This window comes from Petromyzon marinus, chromosome 20 (assembly GCF_048934315.1).
Source record: "Petromyzon marinus isolate PM22_M1 ecotype Great Lakes invasive population chromosome 20, UKy_Petmar_22M1.pri1.0, whole genome shotgun sequence".
Lineage (NCBI taxonomy): Eukaryota > Metazoa > Chordata > Hyperoartia > Petromyzontiformes > Petromyzontidae > Petromyzon > Petromyzon marinus.
In genome coordinates, this window is record NC_133686.1 from 899372 (window position 1) to 924737 (window position 25366).

The following is a 25366-nucleotide window of genomic DNA, read 5'->3' on the forward strand; positions in this document are numbered from 1 at the left end:
CATTTTGTGGTATCCTCGAAGAGCGAAGGAAAAGCGAAACGTAACGTTTGAAATTAAACCATTGAGGAGTGGATAATGAGAGAGAGAGATGGCAGAGGAGGACAACGGGGAGACGAGATTTACCGAGTTGAGGCCACAACTGGACATCAACGGCAACAACCACCAAGGAAGGCCTTTGCCCAACGGTGGGAAGTTAGACAACAATGACGCCGACGATACTCTATGTTGGGGGCAAGGCAAGTGCGGTCGGCGAGCGCCGATGAAGACCGGAGACAGACCCTCGAGCTGCTCACCTGCTGGTTGAGCACCATGTGCACGCCTTGCGGGCGGATGTCTGCCGTGAACTCCCCGAGGAACTCGAGGATGTTCTCGATGCTGGCCGAGTAGGGCAGCCCGCGCAGGCGCACGCAGTCCCGCACGCTGCCGCCCATCATGGGCGGAGGGATCATGGGCAGGATGGGCCCCGGCACGTTGGGGATGAGGGGTGTCGACATGTAGCGGTTCAGGACCTGCGCCCGTCGCAAAGGTCCCGTCAGATTTCCCCTCCCGTGCCCGCGTGGGGCCCCCCTCTTCGTGACGCGGCCGGTTTTCCACCGCACCGACGGTTTTGCCGGAGCTGGAACCGAACCGTGAAGCCGTGGTCTCGCGGGATGCCCGAATATAGTTGAGGGCCACGCAGGGCCAGGATGAGGTTAAATCGACTCATTGCGAGCGAAGCAAAGCAGCACGGTTCTGGTTCTGCAGTGGAAAAACAACCTGGCGAACTAGCTCAGCACGGCTTTGTTGTGCAGTGGAGAAGGGAGCTAAGATCTGGTACAGCCGCGACTGGCTTGCCAGCTTCCGGGCGCGAGGCCCTAAAAAAATGTGGCTCTATCCTGGCCGTGCCAAACCGTACCCACGTTGATCTGGGAAGGTCCATCCTTATCACCATGGGGCTGCGGTTTGGAAATAATGAATGTGTGGGAGGTCTCCATTACGGTGGGGGGGGGGATCATTAATTTATTACAATCAACACGTTCATCAGTATAACGGTGGCATCAAACGGAATCTTTATAAAATGGGTGACGTGTCAGGAAATAGCCCTTCTCCACAGCACATCAAATGTCTGCGCCCACCAAAAAGGTACCGGAACGCCGTACGCAGCGCTCAGGTCAAGGTTCCTCACACCCCACACACTTCCTGATGTGAGGGGGGGTCGGGCATGAAGATGGCTCAACCTCCCAGACGCAGCCTCTCACAGGAGGCGTGCTGCTTAGGCCGCAGCTTTGTCGATGTCGGCCCATTTTGTTCTTTGTGCACTGCAGCGCCAAATAATTGGATTGCAATGTGGCTTATTGAAAATGGTAGCCCAACGAGTTGTACTTACAACTCGGTGGCCACAAAAATGTTATTTTTGTTATTTATGTCTGCTGGATAGCTTCGGCATATGTCAAGATTTCTTTCAGGAGGATCTTTGCTACCCTGCGATGCGTGGCCAATTAAATCAATTGCAATTTTATAGACCTAATCGAATTAAATTATAATGATTTCATGACTGAGTGTTTAGCATTCATCTGGGAGGGAACCGGAGACTACCTCCAGGTCAATCCGTGACCTCGAATTGTTACGTCAGCCACAGACTGCAGCAGACAGCGAATCCTCAAGGCCCCCCCCCCCCAAAGCCACCGCACCCACCAAGGGTGGCCACGGCGCCACCACCCAAGCCAAGCAGCGATGAGACCCCCACAGCCATCATCAGGGACGAGGATCTGAATGTACGGGACCGCTTGCTTCGATGCCTCGCATCTCAAAGCATCGTAGTACATCAACACCTCGGCTCGACCGCTCTGGTGCCCTTCTGCAATCGAGCCATGCGCCCCCCCCCCCTCTCTTTCCGGGGGGCAGCTGTCTCTCCCCGTGCCCGCTCACGGCGACGGTCACGGCGACGGTCACGGCGACGGTCACGGCGACGGTCACGGCGACGGTCACGGCGACGGTCACGGCGACGGTCACGGCGCTCGCATCGAGACGCGGCGTGGCGCCTCGTCGAGGGCGCGGAGGCGAGATGGGGGGGGGGGGGGGGGGGGCATGCATCCCCAGTCACCAGCTACCCCGCGGCGGTGGGAGGGGGGCGAACCGAGAGGAAATAAGGAAAGACGACAGACACCCCAACCCCCACAGCCCAACAGGTGACCAGAGACAACCCCCCCCCCCCCCCCCCCCGAGGGAGACCTCCTCCCCCAGAAGAGCGAGGCCCCCCTCACCCCCGAAAAGGAATCCCGAAACGTGACACCCAGTGAGGAGAGCAGTACCTGCTGTACCTCGGCGGCTGTGCTGCGGAACAGCTCGATGTAGCGCTTGCCCAGCGTCTCCTTGTGCTTGCGCAGCGCCGCCTGGGCGCTGTCGTCTCCGGCGAACAGCACGAAGGCGTCGCCCGTGGGCCGCCCGTCGGGGTGGCGCACGAACAGCACGCCGTCGCGGTCGCCCGACACGGGAACGCCGGGCCCGAAGAAGGCCAGCACGTCATCGGGCGTGGCGGCGAAGGGCAGCCCGCGCATGCGCACGATGACCTGGCCCTCGCGCGACAGGAACTGCGCCACCTCGTTGGACGTGCCTGCGCGCCGGCAATCGAACGGATGCACGAACAGACCGTCTGACAGACGCACAGACGGACGGACAGACAAAGAACTCCCCGAATTAGGTAGCACGGCGTTACAGTCCACTGCTGACATTCAAAGTCAAAAGCGATTTTCCCCGCTCGGTGAGCGTCGAGGCGTTGGGTGGCTCCTCTCCCGTTTACAGCGCTGCAGAGGCGATGGCGGAAATTCCGCATTGCTACGGTGGTGGGCGAGACTGCCCACAGGACAACCGCCGTTAACTCCCCCGCAAAGTGGTGCTCATCTTTTAGACCTCGGATGGATGATGGGCCGAGTCTAACCCCTCCCCGCCCCCCAGCTGGTTTTTAAAAACTTCACAGCTTTCTGAACGAGAGCCGCTCGCTCCACCAGCGCAGAGCCAACGGGCCGGACGCTTCTGGAACGACGAGTCTGGGAGGAGTCGCGTCCATGGGTGGAAATTTCTGGCTCATCAGCACCCAGAACCACACGTCAATATCGCCGACGTCACGGACGAAGCTGCGGACGTAGAAATCGCGCCGACCGTCTCGGACGCCCTGCCGTCACGCGCCCCCCACATGTTTATTTACTCGTTTATCGTTTGCCCCGACTGGCCAACTTTCAAAAAGAGCTTTATAGCTCATCAGATTCCTCCTCCAGTATAAATAAACAAGCCGTTAGTGGCGGCTCTCACCTCCAGCGATCTTGAGGAATTCCTCTCCGGTGGCCCGGTACACCTGCAGAGATAAACAAGGAAGGACATTCCACGTGCGCACAGCTCCGGAGCAGCCGACTTCAACCAAGGGTTTGGGGCCCGAGCAGGAAGATTACCGCTCCCGCCCCTTGCTGCCTCCACCGTGGCCAAAACACGTGAACAAATAAATAAATGAGGTGAAGAGATGGCAGAAGCCGGGCCGGGTGGGTTTAGATTGACAGACGAGACGGAGAGGGGATAGACGGACAGACGGCCTTCGTCCACGGCCAAGAGCGTGTGCCCATTGCAACCAGGAGTCTCCTTCCTCGGGGGGGGGGGGGGGGGGGGGGGGGGGGGGGGACCCTGGGTTGAATGAAGCACGGCACAAGAGAGCAAGCACACGCCCCAGAAGAATCAAAACATCCCTACACGTGGTGGTGGTTTGGCAGAGGATAGGTGCAGCAAAACCCATCCCATTGTACTGTGCCTCTACGTTCCCACGCCTATGCTGCCCGCCGTCACCAAGCCCGCACTGACCACCGTGGTGAAGTATGGCCAAATAGCCCCCGACAGCCCGCACGGCGCAGAGAGGCCATCATCCAACAGTGGACGAACAAGGGGGCAGCACGTGTACATGTCGTGCGTGGTGCAACATCACCTCGGGTCGGTGAACGGCCCTGAAAGATGGCATCACAGAACTACATTAAGGTCACACAACTCTCCAATAAATCATTAAATGCGAAGCAACGTTAAGTTTCACATCAATCCGGCCGTCCTCGGCACGCATCCACACTGGTGGGAACGCGGGGACCCCCCCCCAATCCGGCCACGCCGCCGTCGTGAAATTCACCCAATCGGGAGCGAGCGGGGCGCGGTGCCCTCCGACCCCTCCGACCCCTTCACGCTACCCGACCCCGGGAGGGGGGGGGGGGGGGGCGGCGCCCGCCGTGAGTGCCGAGAGCCTCACCTCGATGTAGCGGCTGCCCATGTGGTGCTTGTGCCGGTCCAGCGCCAGGTCCCGGTGCTCGGCGCTCACGAACCGCACGAGCGCCTCGCCGTTGCGCCGACCCTGGGGGTTGAGGCAGAGCGCCACGCCGCCCCTGCCGGCCGTGGCGCCACGCGGCCGTTAGAGACCCCCCCCGGCGGCAGTTTCCATCGGGCCGCGACCCGCAACACGCACGAGCCGGGAAAGCTCGCCTCGCCCCGGCCACCCACAGCACGATACGCAACTGTGGCGTTCGCGCTCCCCTGGTTTGGTCGGGTCAAGGTTCATGCATCGTGGGGTGGGGAGGACTCCGGGTGCGGACACGCAAGAGATGCGCCGACACAGCGTTCGTGGGCAGGGCGAGTGCCACGGAGAAACGAGCGTTCGTGTCTTTGTCTCCAAAACAACGATGTTGGCGGCAACATGTTTGTGTGTTTGAAGATCGCGATGGGGGGGGGGGGGGCTCACTTGGCAATGTTGAGCCCGCGGAAAAATTTGGCGATGTCCTGGTCAGATGACTGCCAGGGAAGGCCGCGGGCTTTCACCACGGTGTTGCTGTCCACAAGCTCGGTCTTGCTGCCGGGAGAGATCCGTGCGCGGGGCACGGCGCCGCGGTTAGCGCCAACCGCACCGGCGCCAAACAAACAAAGATCCCCTCTAGCCGTAACGGACTGTCGGGGCAAGTGGTGTTAGCGAGCAGCACCTTCGAAGGCTGGCACGGCACGCGAGGGGGTGGGTCGCCAGCACCACGCCGCCACCACGACCGGCCGGCTCGGCACGGCCACCACGGCGTGCGCGGCGGCGCTTCGTGTTTATTACGAAGCGGCTCGCGAGACGCGGCCACGCTTATACGCCGGTGTGGCCTTCTACCAAGCCACTGCTGGCCACACCACGCCCCGTCGCTCTCGGGAGCTGTTGGCCGCACACCGGGCAGTGGGGGCCAGAGGCGGATGCCCAAAACTGGTTGGATAATCATCGCTCGCCACCGACGTCAGCCGTGGCCGGGATTCGAGCTGGGGTCGCCGGGTTCATAGCGCCGCGCACTAACCACGACGCCACCGCTCCACACCTTCACACATTATATTAATTCAAATCCTATCGTATCACGATTTACCTATGACATTCGATCGTGGCTGCAAGTAAGGAATTTGAAAATCCGTTAAATTTCAAATTCATCGCCATGCAAAACAGTGAAAACAGCGGCAGTCGATTGCTACTGGCACTCACCACGTCCCTGATTCAAACTTGTGCGTGATCCTCTCCGGCTCGTCCAGCTTGTGATCTTCAGCAGCGCGGCAAGGGGTAGGAGGGGGAGGCATCAGACGAGCATCACACGGTATCCAGAGGACCTCGGGACAACTGCCACACAAGCAGGGGCGGTGGTGGTGGTGGTGCTAACGGGTGGCCAGTGGAGTCATTGGAGTTTTGGCAGTTTCTGGAATGACTGTCACTTGTATTAACGGAAAGCGTTAATACAAATCCAAGGCGATGGCACTGGACAATTGCCGTGACCAGGACTTAATTGCCACGTGCGGACCTGGCCAATGGTCATCTTGGACCACGCTACCCCAACGCGGTACCATCTCGACGCACCAGAGCACAGATCAAATACGACGACGTTCAGACAACTCGATGCAGCCTCTCTCGCCACACAAACGAGAGAGACAAATTCAAAAGCTGAAACGCAAGTGTTTGCTCTTTGTCCGCTTTTCAATTATTCACATGCCATTTGAGAGTAATACGCCTTTCATTTCGTCTTAAAATTGATTAATTGTTGACTTCTTGGGACATTAATAATGAAGTGCGGAGCGTGACCATGGTGAAGGCTGCAAGCTCCTGGCTTCTCGTCACGGCAGTAAGAAGGAAGGCGGTGGTGGTTTTGACCATGTTGGCGGTACTCACTATAGGGATCGGTGAGAATTGTCTGCAGGATCCGGCCCATGAGCCGCACGTGGGAAACACCAAACTCCGGCAGCTCGCTCTCCACGCTCAGGTCTGGCGTTGCACGTTCAGGAAATTGTCGCAGTTCAGATCGATTTCCCACCGCGAACACGCACGCCGTTTTGCCGACACAGAACGCACGTACACACACACACACACACGGACGTACACACGCACATGTGTTCAACCAAAATCTTCGCCCCCATTCACCTCACGCCCTGTCCCTTTCAATAGCAGCGTGGAGCAAATCAATTGCAGATTTGCACAAGGAAGAAAAATCACTCGTATGTGTGAGGATCTGCAAAGCTTTCCAACACGCGATTGTCCGGGGAAACATTTAATTAGGCGACGACAACCGGCATTCTAAATCGCACGGCGTGCCGACGTCACAAGACTCGCGACGTCCGGCGAGATTTTGAGCGCCGGTTCCTGTCGCAGAGTTCAAGGCGACCTTTGGTGATCGATAGCAGCACGACGCTGTACTCCCCCCTCTCGTTCAACACCGATCGTCAAATTTGGCATTCTGGTGACCCCCCCCCCCCGCTCCTGACAGACAGACGCGGACGGAGCCAACTCGAACGCTGATAACCTTCACTGGGAACGCATTAAGAAGCTGCAGCTGCCCAGCGAGTGAGAGACGAGCGTCTTGTGGAGGGGGGGGGGGGGAGGGAAATGGGGAACGCGGGCCGTGCAAATGTTGGCCGAGAAGCCTGCGGCAGGGCGGAGGAGTAAATGATTGCGGGACCGTGCGCACAGCTCTCAGCCCGGGGGGTGCGGTGGGCGGAGCTCACGCCGTTTCACGGCCGGCGGGCGCATACCTCCCCAGCGCCAGCGAGGACGACGGCGGTGCAACGCGCCGTGCCATCGCGACGCGGCACCTCTCGCGGTACCCAGCGCACGCGGGCGCCGCCGAGAGAGCGCTCGCGGCACCCCGCTCGCGAGCGTGACGGACGACTGTACGGTGGGATAAAGAGTGGGTCGCTCCCCATCCAAGACATCTGGGTCGGCGTGGAAGGGTAGGTCAAATACCCTCCCAGGAAGTTCTCAAGAGATGCCCTTGATCGGAGACCCTTTCCCCCAGCAGTGGCATTGCAGGGTTGCACCTTTGCTCACTGCTCATTACAACAATGGCCGTCGCTAGAATGGGGACGAGGAAGATTTTCCTTACCGAGGGTTGCACAGTGCGGCTCAATCCCTCTGGTGGGTCACGCATCATCGATTTGTATTAAAACTCCTCGAAACAAATTAAACGGTCGCGGGTGCCAACATTTCACGTGCCAATCAGCGTTGTGCCACCTCTCCGGTGGGTTGAGGAGCAATCCTCAACCAAAATTGGTAGTGAGGATTCTTTAGGGTGGTAGAGAGGTCTTAGGACAGTAAATCAACCACACGGCCCAACCCAAACAATCATGAATCGTCCTTTATTATTATCATCATCACCGTCGTCATGACGACTGTCGTTCTATTTTCGTAGTGAATAGAGCTGCAGGGCAGCCGTGACCGCTCTCCGCCGACGTGGCCGTGCGTGGGCGCTGTGCGTGGGCGCTGTGCGTGGGCGCTGTGCGTGGGCGCTGTGCGTGGGCGCTGTGCGTGGGCGCTGTGCGTGGGCGCTGTGCGTGGGCGCTGTGCGTGGGCGCTGTGCGTGGGCGCGCTCGCGATGACTGCGTTGAGAGAGAGAGAGAGACCTGGGCTGGCAAACGCTGCATTCCTCCCACCCACAGGTGAACCCGCCTCCCCCCCCACCTCTCCCCCGCACCCTCCCCCCCGCCTCTCCCCCGCACCCTTCCCCGGACCCCGACACGCCACGGCATTTAACAAAAAAAGGAAGAAAAAAAACTCCCTGCGCGTTGGATTCCACGCGACGTGCCGCGCTCCTATTGGACGCCTCCGCCACCACCGCCGCTTAAAATCTTTTCGGCTCGTGTGTACCTGCCGCGTCGACACAAACTCCCCACGGCGCCTACGGGGCAAGCAGCAGCAGCAGCAGCAGCGCCGCCTGCAAGATGGCCCCCATCTGTCGTTCCACTACCGAGCCACTCCAGGACCGCCAACGCATGTAACAATCTCACAACCAGGTTCATCGCTGCCGTCGCTTCCCTTCCGCTGGACACTGCGGCTGTTGCAGCAGCCGAATGGCGACAATGACGATGGTGTTGGTGATGATGATGATGATCGAGATGACGATGACGATGGTGCCGCTCGCGTGCTAAAGGATACGCTCCGCCATGCTTCCCACGTCCGTTTCGCGCAGCTCGGTGGAGTTGGGGCAGCATTTCTTGAATTCTTTCCGCAGGTCGAAGAAGGAGTAGAAGCATTCGGGCATCGTCACGTTCTGTGGGGGCCCGGCGGGAGGGGAGGGACAGAGGCACGGATTCATTTCAGCCGACACACCACATCCAGTATGCCTCGCACTGTAGCTGCTGCAGTGAGTAACCACATGCCACCTCCTCCAGTTTACCAGCAACCCCAATAATGTTCAGTGAAAAAATTGAGCCCTGGCCGACAGTCCGTGCATCAAACAATCGTCATCCACGGTCTATCCAATGCTGGATGAAGGCCTCCTCTGCACCGCGTTGATCATGGGGGTCATGTGTGGGTTGATGAAGGGGTTGGTGGGTGGGGGAGAAAGTCCGTTTCAGATGCCACAATCTGCAAGGCTGAGCCGTGGCCAGGAGTTTACATCCCCAAGCAAGGTGGGAATTCCACATTTCTATGGTGGGAGTGAGTCTATCAGATTCCCCTCCCTCAAGCCGTTTGGCCAATTGTTTTACGAGGAGCCGTTTTTGTTCGCATGCGGGGAAAAAACCCACCAGGCGCAGAGCAGATGCCGCAGAAAGGTCGACGCGGACGGAAGCCACAACTTGGCCGAAGTTCAACATACGTACGTACATACCATACATCATCCATCCACACGTTCAACATACGTACGTACGTACATACATCATCCATCCACACGTTCAGACGCGGCGATGCCTCCCAGGGCAAGTGCGTGACATCGTGGGGACGTTTAGCAGAGGCAGTGGAGACGCCACCGGTGCAGGGTGGAAGCAGTGGAGGGATACCGAGGGTGAGAGGCAGCGGGGGGGGGGGCAGCGAGAGACCAGGGTAGCGGAGGTGACTAGAAGAGAGTCCCAGAACGGGGAGAGAAGATCCGAGCGGCCGGCCCCACGCAGCATTGGGACTGAAGAAGAGCGATAGAAGCCGGAGGACATCCTCCAGTGGGCGGGAGGGAAGTTTGCACGACTGGAAGAGGGAGCGCAGCGCCAACACGGAAACACTGCACGTGCAACACTTGCACCGTTTGCGGCACTCGACCCTTAACCCCCAATCCTTGCCTGCCGCACCCCATCCGCCCCCCCCACCCCCCGATCGTTCTCCGCATGGACTCTGGACCCGCCGGGGAGTGTGGGGCGGGATTGGGGGTTAAAGGTGTGGACCGTCCACACCTTCGGAAACAAAAGTAACGACGGTGACGATGATCATTGGTCAACTTATCCAGAGCCTGTGACGAAATCACTCGCAATGCGTCCGATCATGTCGGAAGCTAAGCTGGTCACAGCCCGTACAGCCCCCCCTCCCCCCCCTACCGCGCATCCCCACAGACACCTGTGTGTGGTGGGCGCTCGGTGACGCTCCCAGCGCGGAAGTTCAAAGGAGGCCACATCACTTCGCACGTCGATTTATAATTTTGATTGATGAAAAAATCCTATTGAGCGTCATCCTCGACAGACAATGGCCGTATACGCGATGTGGTCAGTGCCGTCTCCGCTAACGGGACTTGCACGTCCCCTCCCTGTCGGCAACCGCGCCGCAAGTGCCACCACCTTTCCTAAAGTCCCATGATGCACTGGGGCAATTTGCCTTTTTCGGCAACGTGAGCCCCACCATATCATATTGCTTTCTAGCTTTGTGCCGGTCCCAAGCCAAATTTCCCACAGTTACTCAGAGCAAATGTTTTGCTGTCGACCATTGCCCTCAAATTTCCCGTAGCGTCTCTAGTGGACTTATGACCCAGCATGCGGCAAGCCCAACGAGTCTGTGAGCACGTGTCGAAGGCTCGCACCTTTTTGTTGGTCTCGGGGTGCAGCGTCTGCCGCAGGAGGAGCTGCCCGTCCGTGCACAGGCAGAAGGTGGTGCCCAGGCCCGCGTTGAGCTCGTTGCTGATGGAGAGCGTCACCTGTGGTGGGGTTGGGGGCATGGGAGGGATGGCGTGCGGGAGTCAGGGTGGCACCGACGGATTCCCGGACGCCATCGCATCTTCCGGGATGGTGCTCGGTTCACGTGATCCTCTACACCAGGGGTCCCCAACCCCCGGGTCTCGGACCGGTACCGGTCCGTGGCCTGTTAGGAACCGGGCCGCACAGCAGGAGGTGAGCGGCGAGTCCGCGCGTGGCCCGCCCATTATTTTATTTACCACTTCCGTCCACGCCTCTTTACCGCACTGCGCACTCGTCTCAGTCAGTGTTGGTAAGCCCACAAGCTAACCCCTAGTAGCCACAATGAGTAAGAAACAAACGTCGCTGGAGAGCTTCTTTGAAAAGGGGAAAAGACCCAATGATGAACCCCCCCTGGTCCGTAAAAAAATTGTCTTCCACAAAACCGGTCCCTGGTGCCAAAAAGGTTGGGGACCGCTGCTCTACACCCTCCAAGCTTGAAAGCATCACCACGCTAGCTCTGTCTGTAACGTGGTGGGGGGGGAGTCACGATAACTCTTGTAACCGAGAGAAAACCGGACAAATGTAATGTATGTTGATCTTACGCACCACCCCAAGTACCCAACCGTTCTAATCGGGAGGTGCGGGGGAAGGCCAGCAGGGCCGATTTCTCATTTGACCGATTTCTTGAAACTTTAGAGATGTAAGCCGCAGCAAAGACTACGTGTGCACATGGACAACGCATGTCGTCCCGACAGCTAGCCCTGTCGCGTTTCGTACAGCGAATTAAGCTCTTCCCATAGACAACCACCTCTCAAAAAGAATGGACCACAATCCGCACGCATGGGCACGACGTTTCCCCGACTCGTTTCATTATCTGCGGGGTTTGGAGGGCGATGGCTGCAGCTCCACCATCAAAGCCCAGATCGTGCCGATTATGGGGAAACAGGTTCGGCGAGCACACGCACCGCGACCTCCACTGGCCCTGCCACCTCATCACCACCACCACCCGGGCAGTCGGACAGAGCTAGACCACGCCGACAACTCCACGCCAGGCCTGGCGCCCCTGGTCTAAACCGGGCTCTCTCCAGCCCTGACGAGCGGGGGAGTCGTCAGCTCTTCCATCAATAATAATCTCGCCGCTCCTCTTCTGCGAGCGCCGGCACAGGGGTGGGGGCACTGTGATCCGGGCCCCGCTGTAGCTGCTCGGTTTGTGGGCCCTCGATCGAGCGGTGGCCGTGCCTTCGCTGGGCTCGCGGCACGAGCGGCAAACCACCTCCCAACCGGCCGCCCGAGGCAGGCGAATGCACCGCGTTGAGAAAAACCACCACCGCAACCCGCCGCCACGGCCGCATTCCAACGTCAAAAAAAACCGACAGCTTCCAGCGGACTGGTCAGGAGCCAACGGAAAAGGCACTGTAGTAACGCAGCGGCATCGACGTCTTTGTGTTCAAGGTGTAGCAGTGCGCGGCAAGAAAGGCAAATGTATAACTAGGGATCGTAGAGTTTTGCATGTGGGTGGGTTTGTGTGTGCAAAGATGTTTATATCCGAGCTGCGTCTCTCACGCAAGGCAGGAGAATTGGCCCCCATGCTTGCGTGCGTGCACCCTGTGCGTGTACAGCTGTCAGTTTTAATGCACCTCTGGACCAGGGCACCCCCCCCACGCCGGGCGGGGTCATGGGGGGGGTTATTTGACCATGCTTGACCACGCTGGTCTGCGCAGGTTGACGAGGGTGGGAGGCAGTCGTGGCAGCATAGAAGTGCAGCGCAACGATGGAATTTGCTGCAACGCCCTCTGCCGACCACCAGGTACAAGGCACAGCCTTGCAGCAGCCTATGGCACCTGTGCGTGTGCACCGTGGTCGCCCATCCAAGCGCTGTAGACGATAAAGGGCAATGCTTTGTGTTTGGCGCGAGCGTCAAAGCGACGGAGAACTCTACGCTCGCCCAGCTCAACGGGTGAAACCAATCAACTTTCAAGACTTAATTATTTTTAGGGCCCAAATTTTGACAATTCTGGTTTTCAGACGTTCATTTTGTTGTTTAGTTTCAGGCGTTGCCCAGGCCACATTTGTGCCAACTTTGAGCTTTATATCCCCCTCCGGGAGCACCACGAGTGCCGACAGCCACCAAGTCGTGATCGCTCCTTACTGTATGTGCAGGATAGCACACACGTGCTGCAGAGTTCCACAAGGCCAATCAGACGGCCACGTGCTGGCTCAGTGGTAGAGGTAGCGGGCACACAATCGCAAGGTTAAGAGTTAAAATCCTGGTTCACGGAGGGGGTTGTCCAAGCCCATCATCTCTCTCGGGCTCATAAAATGAGCACCGCTTTGAGGGAAAGTGATTGTGCTACGGATAGACTCCCCCCCCCCTCCCACCGCCATAGGAATGTCGAATTTCCACCACAGGGTTGCAAAAGCAGGAATTGAGCACCAATGCCTCAATGTGGCTCACTTGCGCAGGACACCACTGGGACTTCTAGGCAGCTAGATGTTGTTACATTTGAACTTGCCTGGTAATGTACAGAGCACAAGATAAAAACAATTCAAGAAAACACACATTAGAGGAGACGGTTTGGGCAATGGCTCTTCTTCAGAGCACGATGCGTCTCACAGCACATGAAGGCCCTTTGCTTGAAACGTCACCTTTAGTCCCTTTTTCCTGTTGTTTGCACTGCCAACGCAGCAGCAGGGGCGGCAGCAGGTAACATGTCCACGTGGCGGTTCGCGGACACAGCCCCCGTGAATCTCGTGGACATACAAAGACCTCCCAGTATAGCCTATAACAGACTGTTGGGGCAAGTGCTGCTAGCAAGCACCTATGAATGCTGGCACGCACCTATGAATGCTGGCACGGTACACGAGAGGGTACGTGGCTAGCACCACGCCCGGCCGCCTTTGTCTCCCGAGTGGCAATGATTTTTGCACACCCCACCAGGTACTCATTTGAGGTTGAGTGGACAAAGGGGAGGCCCAGGACCGGTTCAGATAATTGTCACCGGTGTTGGCCGTGAGCGGGAATCGAACTCTGGTCGCCGCATTCATAGCGCCGCACTCGGTAGACCCGCCGCACTCAGTAGACCCGCCACACTCAGTAGACCCGCCACACTCAAGCGTTCGTAGTGGCCATCCATTTAGTACGTACGCATGGAGGGGGGAGTTCACCCAAATGCGTACGCTTGAGTATGGCGGGTCTACTGACAATGTACGCATAGGAAACGGGGGGGGGGGGGGGGGGGGGTGAAGCCTCGATAATAATTTGTCTATATTGTACTACCGGGAGGGGTAGGGCTGTGGGAGAGGTGTCACTTGTGTGCCACCGTACCCCTGACTGCAGCTATCACGCTGCTGTGCTTCAGTCTGACAGTGCACGTGTTGACGAAGTCCCTACAATACGTTACCTGTCCCACTGGGTTCAGTCGGCGTTTGAACCTAGCGGACACGAAACAAACATTTTAAGGTACGCAACTCTGTTATTTAATGCAGCTGGCGGTGGACTGTTTGCTTAAAACACGTTAATATTAATTATTAATCCTTTATCGTTTCTGCGTGGATTAAATACCGGCCGTTCTATAGGATTCGGGGGAAGGGGGGTGCGTCAAGCGTACGTACGCAGGTTCGGGGGGGGGGGGGAGAGGTGTAAGAGGTCCGCGTGTGTACCAGCGAGGGGGGGGGGGTCACGTTGACAGATTTTGGCGTACCGACTAAATGGATGGCCCCTCCCCACTACACTACCACTCCCCACCGCGTACACACACAGGTGTGTGTGTGCACGTGCGTGTATATACACAGGTGTGTGTGTGCACGTGCGTGTACACACACAGGTGTGTGTGCGTGTGCGCACGTGCGTGTACACACAGGTGTGTGTGCGTGTGCACACACACATACACGTGTACACACACAGGTGTGTGCACGTGCGTGTTTGGCGAGACGTCTTTGAACGGACGCGTCCCATTGTCCCTTCCTCGTTGACCGCGCAGCCGCACTCCACGTGGGGTGGCGACTGCAGACGGCGCTGGGGCCCGCACGGCGCTGGGGCCCGCACGGCGCTGGGGCCCGCATCTCTTGCGCCGCGTCAGCCCCACATTGCCCCCCCCCACGCCCCATTGCCAACGTGAACGAGTCGGCGAGCGCCCTAGGGCGCATGAGTACAGCGGGCTTACTACTGTGATGGCGACTCACAGCGGGGTTATTATACCCAGCTCACTGACGGTACCCGGTTTACCATCACCACACACAGCTTACTATGACGGTACTGGGTTTACCATCACCATACCCAGCTCACTGTAGCGGTACCCGGTTTACCATCACCACACAGCTTACTATGACGATACCGGGTTTACCATCACCACACACAGCTTACTATGACGGTACCGGGTTTACCATCACCACACAGCTTACTATGACCGTACCGGGTTTACCATCACCATACCCAGCTCACTGTGACGGTACCGGGTTTACCATCACCACACACAGCTTGCTATGACGGTACCCGATTTACCATCACCACACACAGCTTACTATGACGGTACCGGGTTTACCATCACCACACACAGCTTACTATGACGGTACCCGATTTACCATCACCACACACAGCTTACTATGACGGTACCGGGTTTACCATCACCACACACAGCTTACTATGACGGTACTCGATTTACCATCACCACACAGAGCTTAAAATGACGGTACCCGATTTACCATCACCACACACAGCTTACTATGACGGTACCGGGTTTACCATCACCACAGCTTACTATGACGGTACCGGGTTTACCATCACCACACACAGCTTACTATGACGGTACCGGGTTTACCATCGCCACAGCTTACTATGACGGTACCCGGTTTACCATCACCACACACAGCTTACTATGACGGTACCCGATTTACCATCACCACAGCTTACTATGACGGTACCGGGTTTACCATCACCACACACAGCTTACTGTGACGGTACCGAGTTTACCATCACCACACAGCTTACTATGACGGTACCCGATTTACCATCACCACAGCTTACTATGACGGTACCGGGTTTACCATCACCACACACAGCTTACTATGACGGTACCGGGTTTACCATCACCACACACAGCTTACTATGATGGTACCGAGTTTACCATCACCACACAGCTTACTATGACGGTACCCGATTTACACACAGCTTACTATGACGGTACCGGGTTTACCATCACCACACACAGCTTACTATGACGGTACCCGATTTACCATCACCACACACAGCTTACTATGACGGTACCGGGTTTACCATCACCACACACAGCTTACTATGACGGTACCCGATTTACCATCACCACACACAGCTTGCTACGAGAGTACCTAGTTTTATTAGGACGGTACCAAGTAGGTCAAAATTATGTATTACTTACTATGCTTAGTAACTGTACCTACTCCACCAACACTACCTACAGGTGACCAAGTTAGTATTTACCAACAGAGCCTGTCAACATATTACCTGATACATCAACATAATAGCTTACCAAGACGTCGCTTGATATACCAACATCACACAGCTTACCAAGACATCGCCTGACATGTAAACATCACAGCTTACCAAGACATCGCCTGACATACAAACAGCACACAGAGCTTACCAAGACATCGCCTGACATACAAACAGCACACAGAGCTTACCAAGACATCGCCTGACATGCAAACATCACACAGAGCTTACCAAGACATCGCCTGACATGCAAACATCACAGCTTACCAAGACATTGCCTGACATGCAAACACCACACACAGCTTACTAAGACATCGCCTGACATGCAAACACCACACAGAGCTTACCAAGACATCGCCTGACATGCAAACATCACAGCTTACCAAGACATCGCCTGACATGCAAACATCACACAGGGCTTACCAAGACATCGCCTGACATGCAAACACCACACAGAGCTTACCAAGACATCGCCTGACATGCAAACATCACACAGAGCTTACTAAGACATCGCCTGACATGCAAACACCACACAGAGCTTACTAAGACAGTGCCCCCCCTTGCACGAACCAACGCGTCGCATTGCTCCGAGTGAGCGAGCCGCGTTATCGCTGTCCGGATTAAGTTATTCAAACACAAACAGTGGGGGAGCCGCACGAGAGTGCGGAACGCCGCTTCCCATTTGCACGCATTAAGCGCGAGCGCCTTCAATCTCCGCACACGTGGCGCGCGTGCGTCACCTCGGCCGTGTGGAGTCGCATCGACAGCGCAGGGCCCTCGTGGCCTTTTAGCATCTGGAAGTTCACCAGCATCGACTCAAGCAAGCCTGACGCTGCCGATGAGACACTGGGCATCGGAAACCGGACCAGGGTGGTTTGCTCGTTCTGAATCAATGCTGCTGAAATGATTCACTCTCAGCAGGCCGTGGGGCGAATGAGATTTGTAAATACTTTTTTTTACGTGGAAGAGAAAAAATATGCGAGTCATTGCCCGCTCATATATTCTGTGACCTAAATCTACACCGGGACATTAAACCGGTAATGTTGACACAACAGGAACACGGACAGGCAGACGATGGTGACAATTAGACACCGATTATGATGTCAGAGAATTCGGGGCCACGAGCATCACAACGACCGTGGGACTAGGCGGTGGTGTAAGTGGCAGTGTTGGTTTAATAGGAGCTTGCGGACAGCACACGCACAGTACCCCCCCCACCCGTCCTAGAGTCTATACTACTCAACAACTTCTGCATCTCTGATTATCACGGTTGGCTACGTACGGTACGAAAGAAGTTCAACATACTTTACATACAACCACCGTTCACTACCAAGTGACGTTACCACGGCACGTGTGCCATACTCGATGCACTTTGAGGCCACGTGAAGTGTCGAAGGCCAGCTGGCAGGAGTTCACGGAACAGACCCTGCAGCTGACATGGGTTGACCGACTGAGATGACTGGCAGATGCACACCGGCTATGCTGCCCACTGCACCAACTCTGATTTAGCAGCCACTCAGCGCTCCGCTCGTTGTTGTGAGCGTCACTACAACTGAACACACACCGCCCCCCCTGTATAACCTTCACAGACTTTTGGGACAAGTGCTGTTAAAGAGCACCAATGAAGACCGTCACGGCCAGAACCACGCCCGGCTTATTTCGTCTCCACAGTGCTGCTGTTTACACAATACAATCAGGTACTCATTTACGGCTCGGTTGACTTCAGCGAAGCCCAGGATGAGTTCTCTCATATCACTCGCTCGCCACTGACGTTTGATATCGAACTCGGAGCACCGGGTCTGTAGCGCAGTGTTGACAACTGCCGCGCCACCGCTCTCCTCCACACACGGGCACGTGCTCACAGACTCGCCCAGTGTGGGGGTTGTGGACGCAGCCTCGCGCAATTGGAAAACAATGAGCCCCCATCGTTAAGCCGCGTCCATTCCAACAGGCAACAGTCACGTTGATCAGGCACATGCAATAGTCACACAAGTTACCGAATGGTCGCGTGTCTTCCGTACTTAACTTCCGTAACCTATGGCATTGCTCCCAACATGTGTTGGGCACACAGTCGGGGTTGGTACGGGCCAGAGGGCAGGCAGCCCCCGGGACCAGGGTGCAGCCAGTCGTGGCCAACAGTGACCGGTGGGAGGGCGCGGTTATCAGGGCGACGATCTGCTGCGGTGAATCGGAGTGCGAAATGGGATCTGATGGGGGGCGTGATCCCCTGCTGTGATCAGAGCGGTGATACGATCTGTGACCTGATTATGATCTGCGGACCTACGCTGTAATAGGATCCGTGATCTAGGCTGTGATGTGGTCCGAGGCGAGATATGAAGCGCTATAATTGATCATAGACCAAAATAACAAGATACATCTTTCTCATTTGGCAAAAGAAACCTCGATATTTCAAGAGCCGCAATGCACGTTAATACGAGACTATGGTCCTGAACAAACAACGTCAAAACTGTGGTCCTTAAATAGACGCAGATTGCAGACCCCCAATCCAGATTGTGATTTACGCCGTTGTGTACGCGAACCAAGCTGTAATACGAGCTCAGATGGGGTGCGATTTGAATATCATCCGAGCTGCGATCCAATCCGATCCGAGTCTAGGGCCCGAGTACACGATCTGTGCTGCTGTAGGAACCACGATGTGAACCCATCACCCGAGCTCGTGTGTTATTATACCGCGTGTTATTCACACAAACCAGATAACACATCGGCGATCTGTACAGCACGGCCACCACATACCGCAGCGGCATCCGATGGGAGCCGCGATATGGATTGTGTTGGTGATCCACGACTGGAGCTATAATCCAAGGCGTGTGACACAATCCACGAGCCGACTTGGACTACCGAGCTCTGACAAGCCAACAATCTCTGACCACCATCACAGGGTCTGCCGCACGTGGCGGCACATTCGGAGTGACCTCCACCCACAGCGGTCACCTTCCCTGCTGTGACAACAGAGGCTGGGCAAGTGCGGGTGGATGGGGGCTGGGGGGGAAATCGGGGGACCCGCACACAGATCCGGCCCAAACCGCGGCCACGCAGCCACAGTCCCCGCCTCACCTTCTGCAGGACTTGCTCCAGAGAGTCGGCATTGGTGAGCTCCTCTTCTCTCAAGCCCGTCTCCTCCTTGCACTCCTCCGACAGGGGCGAATCGTCGGGCCTCACCAGCGCCTTGTGGATGCTGCCGAGCTGCGGCCGCGGGGCGCACAAGGGGGGTGGGAGGGGGCACATCGCCTTAGGGGGGGGCACCGAGTCACAGTCGACCCCCCCCCTTCCACCGAGTCACAGTCGACCTTCCACCGAGTCACAGTCGACCCCCCCCCTTCCACCGAGTCACATAGTTGATCCCCCCCTCCACCGAGTCACATAGTTGATCCCCCCCTCCACCGAGTCACATAGTTGATCCCCCCCTCCACCGAGTCACATAGTCGACCCCCCCCTTCCACCGAGTCATAGTCGACCCCCCCTTCCACCGAGTCACATAGTCGACCCCCCCCCTCCACCGAGTCACAGTCGACCCCCCCCCCACCGAGTCACACAGTCGACCCCCCACCATACCGCGCTCCCCCTAACAACTTCCCTGTCCGCACGCTGTCACCACCGCGCCATTTGCTTCGGGGAATCGCGAGGGCCGGCGGCGAGGCGTGGCCGCACATCCACCGACTGTGGGCGAGCATGGTGCTGGTGCTGGTGGTGCCGATGGTGCTGGTGGTGGTTATTTACCCACGAATAAGTGCGAACTCCTCCCTCTCAAGAGGGCTGCTTTCTTGCTGTTGCGGTGTTGACGCCGCTCTGTTTAGCGAGGGGGAGCTTCGTCTAAACGCTCAGGCTTTCGCGACCAATATAAGTATCCAATAATTATGGAGGAATGCTTCGTCGAGCGAGTCTCAAGGACAGCTTTTCGGGAGGGTGCTGCCACTGCTGTGTGTACCTACGTATGGGGAGCTTCTTTCGCACCGCACGTAGCCAACCGTGCTGTGTGTTGAACTTCTTTCGCACCGCACGTAGCCAACCGTGCCAATCGGAGGTGCACGTGGGGGGACGACGCTTCATCACAAAACAGCAGTTCCATTTGGATGTTTGGCCAATTTAATTTTAAATTCACAAATGTGAGAGAAACCCCGAGTGATGTTATACATCGGAAGGGGTGGGTGACATTTACATCTCCGCACGGATGGATTCAACAATCCGTTGGTGTACCGGCGACTACCGCTCGTCTCGCAGCGCACGCCCCGCACAGCACTGCGAGCTCCCAGACAGTCGCCCCCCCCCCCCACTTCGTCCAAGCGCTAGCCAGGCTCCATCCCGCTTGACTTGCGAGACCCGCACACCCGGGCGTGAAGGAGCTCCGACAGAATGCCCCCAACCGCGCCAGGGCCTCGTGGGACACACGCGTCGCGAGACTCGCACAGGACAAGCGGGCAAATCCACGGCACACCGCTGTACGAGGGGCTTGCCCACACGTGCACACCGCTGTACGAGGGGCTTGCCCACACGTGCACACCGCTGTACGAGGGGCTTGCCCACACGTGCATACCGCTGTACGAGGGGCTTGCCCACACGTGCACACCGCTGTACGAGGGGCTTGCCCACACGTGCACACCGCTCCCCTGCCCAGTATCCTGCACTGTTGACTCGGCAAGCCGAGTTCGATCCCAGGCCACGACTCGGCATCACGGCGAGCGGTATCCAAAAATCTGCCCTGCCCGTCGCCGCACCCCAAGCTCCCCGTGACCAACCCGCACGACAAGGCGTGGGCTATAAATGACGCACCATCACGAGCCACGCTCAATCCACGACTGGATGGAGGCCAGCCCCGAGCCGTCGCCATCTCACGATCGAGCGACTTAAAAGCTCCACCCAGGCACCTGCGCGCGAGCCCATTTCATCGCTCCGTCTCCCGCGGTGGATGTATACAAAGATGGGTTACATTCTGGGGCTGCCCAAGCCTGCTGGCCATTTTTTTTGTCATTTCCTAGCAGTTAAAACATTAATCTGATAATCGTCCTTCATCAAGCTCATTGCGACTCGTTAGAGCCAAGGTTGACACCAACAACGCCACCAACACCGCTCACCCCCCCACACAGCAGGGCAGGCCACGTGGAAAGTTCTCGCTTCGCTTTCTCATAATCCGCCTGCGTTACCTGCATTGCCCACGGCCGTCTCTTGTAACGCAGTCACCACCACCCCTACCGCCACCACCACCCCTACCACCACCGCTACCACTACCGCTACCACCCCTACCACCACCGCGTCAGCCTCCACGTTGGGAGCACGCGCGGCGATACCGCCTCGCAGAGTTGGTTTTTTTTTTCCCCCCAGGAGGATCCTGCGACATTTGGGACCTTTGGCCAATTCCATTCGCGCCTCGTTCGGTTTCACGTGGGAGGAACCCGATGGTGTCAACTCTCATTTCACAGCTCCGCACAGATGCATTCAACATTCCATCGCTGTCGCGATAACGACCGCCGTGGCTGCGCGGAAAAGAATGATGCCCCCTCCTCCCCCACAGTCCTCTCAGAGCACACCAACGCGAGATCTCCCCGAGCCCCCCACCCAAAAACTCTCCACTTCTACGTGCCCCCCCCCCCACACGCGCGCGCGCGCGGCCACGCCACGCGCAGTCTTTGTGGGTAAGCACCTTGCCGCTGGCGACGTCCAGCGCCTGCCACACGAGGAGGACGATCTCGCGCTCGTCCGAGCCGAGCCGCGCCCCCTGGGAGCCAGCCGTGGCTCCGAACAGCAGCACCACGTAGCTCGGAGTGGCGATTGCGGTGGAGCTCATGACTCGAGGAAGAGACGTCACCTTCAGCCTTGACGAACAACAGCGCAGCAGCAGCACGGGGGTGGTAGTGGCGGTGGTGTTCGGGCGGGACGTGGCCGCTCGAGGGCCCTGGGTCACCTTCACAATCCAAGGGCCAAGGCGAAGACAGCGGCGGGCGAGTCGAGGTGGATGGGACGCGCGACAGGCCGGCGCGCCGAGACTCGCCGGTTTAGCCCGTGAGCTGCGGTGTTGGTCCCCCGGTTCGCCTCCAAGCACGGGTTTCGCAATCCTCCGGAGGTTCCACCGAGAAACCGGGCGGTTCGAGGTGGCGGGGGGTTGAGTCGAGGAGGTGAGAGGAGGCGGAGGCAGCGTCCGTGAGTCTTCTCAGCCGCGGGTGGAAGTCGCGCGAGTCCTTACCTGCCTGCTCCGCGCCCACGTAACCATGCAAATGAGGTGACGTCAGCGCGCCTGGCCGCACACCTTGAGCCGTCATTGGCCGCGGTGAGGGGGGTGGAGGGAGCGTAGGTGGAGGGGAGAAGAAGGGTGGCGGCAGGGAGATGGAGTGGAGGTGAGCGAGCTGGAGGGAGTGGAGGTAGGGAAGGAGTGGAGGCGGGGAGGGGTGAGAGAGGTGGAGGGGAGGGGCGGGTTTGGGACGTGGCAGCCACGGTGATGGTCTCCCCTCCAACGTAAAAAAAAAACCCACGTTTTAAAATTCGAACGAGTGCGTGCGTGGCCACAGGTATACAGGTGTGAGGTGCACGCGTGGGAGAAGTATACAGGTGCGATAGGGGCACATGTCACGCGTGACAGATATACACGATATCGGTACACAGGTGTGAACACGAGTACACGCTCGAGGTATACTGGGGTGATCGGTGTACAGGTGAGGTAGGCGGACAGGAGTTAGGGCGAGTTGGAGGGGCGAGTGTTGAAGCGGGGTGAGTTGCACAGGTGAGTTCTGATTGACAGGGGAGTCGCGGGACCTGACCGTGCCCTGCAGCGGTGGGACTCGCGACTCCCCCGGGGCCCCGCTGTTTACCAAACCCCCACCCCCAGGGTGGGTGCTGCGGTGTTCGGATTGCATCAAACACCCGGGGTGGAGTGGTGGCGAAGGGGGAGGGGGAACAGGATTTCCAACTTTCATGGTTTTCCTCGGATCGTCCACTCGTTGAGTGACGGAGCTGTCCCTGATAATCCTTAAATATGGACATTAAAGGCCGTGTTCCGTCCGGTGTATTATGATTAAGGTCATGATCCACCACTCAGTGTGGTGCTGGGAGATATTCTTCGTCCCGTGATGTGTCCCGGGTTTTGTAGCTCAGAGGTGGCAACCCTCGGTGGAAAGGATGACAAGTCACAACCAACGGAAGAGCACTACTACCGAATATACACAAATCCACTGCTGGACGAAGGCCTCCCCGAGATATGCGGGTCGGTGGCTGTTATTTGATCATACTTCACCGAGCTGGTCAATTCGGGTTGGTGAACGCGGGCAGCAGACAAGTACGGTGCACTACAACAATGGGGCTTGGTGCACTACAACAATGGGGCTTGGTGCACTACAACAATGGGGCTTGGTGCACTACAACAATGGGGTTTGGTGCACTACAACAATGGGGCTTGGTGCACTACAACAATGGGGCTTGGTGCACTACAACAATGGGGCTTGGTGCACTACAACAATGGGGTTTGGTGCACTACAACAATGGGGTTTGGTGCACTACAACAATGGGGTTTGGTGCACTACAACAATGGGGCTTGATGCACTACAACAATGGGGCTTGATGCACTACAACAATGGGATTTGGTGCACTACAACAATGGGGTTTGCTGCACTGCACTGCACTGCCGCCACGAAGCCCGCGGCAGCAGCCTATGTCACCTGTCATGCATGGACGGCCGACCGCCAAAATAAGCACCATCCAGGCTTTAACCTGCTTAGCTTCGGAGATCATTGAAAGCAGCCATCTCTTGCCTCCCTCCCCCTCGGGGAACGAACGAACAGGAGTCGGGTTACCTGTGCGCGGAAAAGGGGGCGAGGTGGCGAGGGGGAGTGGTGTTCCCCCGAGGGCAGGTGTCTTCTCGACCACCGCCCTGACCCCAACTCTGCCCCCTTCTCTCCTATCCGCCCTCAATTGTCGGTGGAGACAAAGGCGGTCGGGCGTGGTGCTATCCACACCGGCCACCGCCTCGCGCGCCCGGCAGGCATTAATAAGTGCTCGCCGACAGCGCTCGCTTACCCTCACCTCTGCCTGACAGGCTGTAAGAGCAAAGGAGGCGGGGATCTTAGTACCATTCTAAAAACGACTTATTGAAATTGAAAGCGATGCGCGATTAGGAGAGGCATTAGCGAACACACGCTGTCACTCGATACCCCGCCCAGGAGCGAAACCCATGCAGAGCCGCACCTGCGCGTGGCAATGATGCGATCTTCAGCTCATTTGATGCGACCTCCCACTCATTTGATGCGACCTCCCACAACTCGCGCGTTCCCTGTCGCTGCAGCGACTCTTCACCAGCCGCACGCAGCTCGCATGCTCCTCACTCGCGCGGAATTGCACCCCGCCGTGAGCCTGCGATCGGCACGTGCTTGCAATCTGTGATAATTATTCAGTGTGTAACAAAAGCAAAATGTTGCTGGGTCGTAAGTGTTATTTCCTAATTGATTATGCCTCAAAAGTACAGAAAATGGCTATTATTCCCCACAAACTTTGCTTGTGACCAGGGCAGTGATATTTTGAAATGTACCTATTTTCAATGAGAAAACGTGCGAATTTGTGTTTAGTTCACATAAAGTCTTGGTCACAAAAGCAAAGTTTGTGGGGAATAATAGCCATTTTCTCTACTTTTTAGGCATAAGCAATTAAAAAATAACACTGAGTACCCAGGAACAAAAATTGTGTTACATAGTGATATAATTATAATAAATCAACGCATCTAATCTTGTACGTTCCACATGCCGCCTCCTCCCCCCACCTGTACACATCGCTGCACCACACTCCTTCTTTCCCTGTGCATGTTGTGCAGGCTGGTCCAGATGTCTTGTGACCCCCGTTTCATTCTCTCAAACGTAATTTATTTTTTAAAGTAAGGTTTTACTTAAAACAGACGTGAATATGCAAAGGAGTCACAAGACATCTGGAGCACCCTGGACAGTCCACTGCGGGATAAGGGCCTCCTTCACCCTGCTGTTGCTCAGGGCTGTTTGGTCCTACCTCCCCACGCTCACCTGTGCACAAGGGATAGTCTACAGATGTGTACTACACACACCTGTACACAGCCCTTTCACCTGTACTATACACCTGTATAATAAATACCCCGGGACCAAAACCCCGTACATGTCATGCTCAATCATTTACCTGCACTCCACACACACACACACCTGTGCTATACACCTGTACACAAACCCATACCTTGTGCTTCGCGGCTCTTTGGCTGGGCTGAGGCTCACTCACGAGCAGGGACTGCAAACTAAAGTGCGCCAGTTCGAGTCCTCGACACATCGCGAATGATGAAAACGCGAGTGAATGTCGCGTTCCGTACACGTTCATCAAGGACTGCTCCCCCCCCAATCTCCCATAGCCTCACCGACTCGTCAGGGTGGGGGCTCAGTGGGGATCGGCATTGAGGCCGTGGCTGAGCCGGATCCTCGTGCGGAGGTTAGATCGGAGAGACGACACAAATGAACCTTGCTGATCTCGGCCAGGAGCATAAACCTTCACGCGAATTCCGGTCATCCTCGCAGCGGG

General features: G+C 57.2%; 1 protein-coding gene across 9 annotated transcripts in view; it reads right to left on the minus strand.

Moving 5' to 3' along the window:
- Positions 1–25165, minus strand: part of ESRP1 (epithelial splicing regulatory protein 1) — a 37398-nt gene extending 12233 nt beyond the window's left edge. For 2 of the 9 annotated variants that reach the window (XM_032957793.2, XM_076068217.1), the window contains exons 1-11: positions 21495–22187; positions 18914–19042; positions 10278–10391; positions 8432–8546; positions 6176–6268; positions 5501–5555; positions 4742–4849; positions 4256–4388; positions 3289–3331; positions 2292–2632; positions 294–509 (exon numbers count right to left, since the gene is read on the minus strand). In XM_032957793.2, coding sequence (XP_032813684.2) covers positions 294–509; positions 2292–2632; positions 3289–3331; positions 4256–4388; positions 4742–4849; positions 5501–5555; positions 6176–6268; positions 8432–8546; positions 10278–10391; positions 18914–19042; positions 21495–21638 — 1491 coding nt within the window. In that variant the 5' untranslated portion in view covers positions 21639–22187. Of the gene's footprint in view, positions 1–293; positions 510–2291; positions 2633–3288; positions 3332–4255; positions 4389–4741; positions 4850–5500; positions 5556–6175; positions 6269–8431; positions 8547–10277; positions 10392–18913; positions 19043–21494; positions 22188–25030 lie in introns of those variants that run through there. The other 7 variants (XM_076068216.1, XM_032957794.2, XM_032957797.2 and 4 more) reach the window with 7 other exon arrangements.
- Positions 25166–25366: the final 201 nt, after the last annotated feature.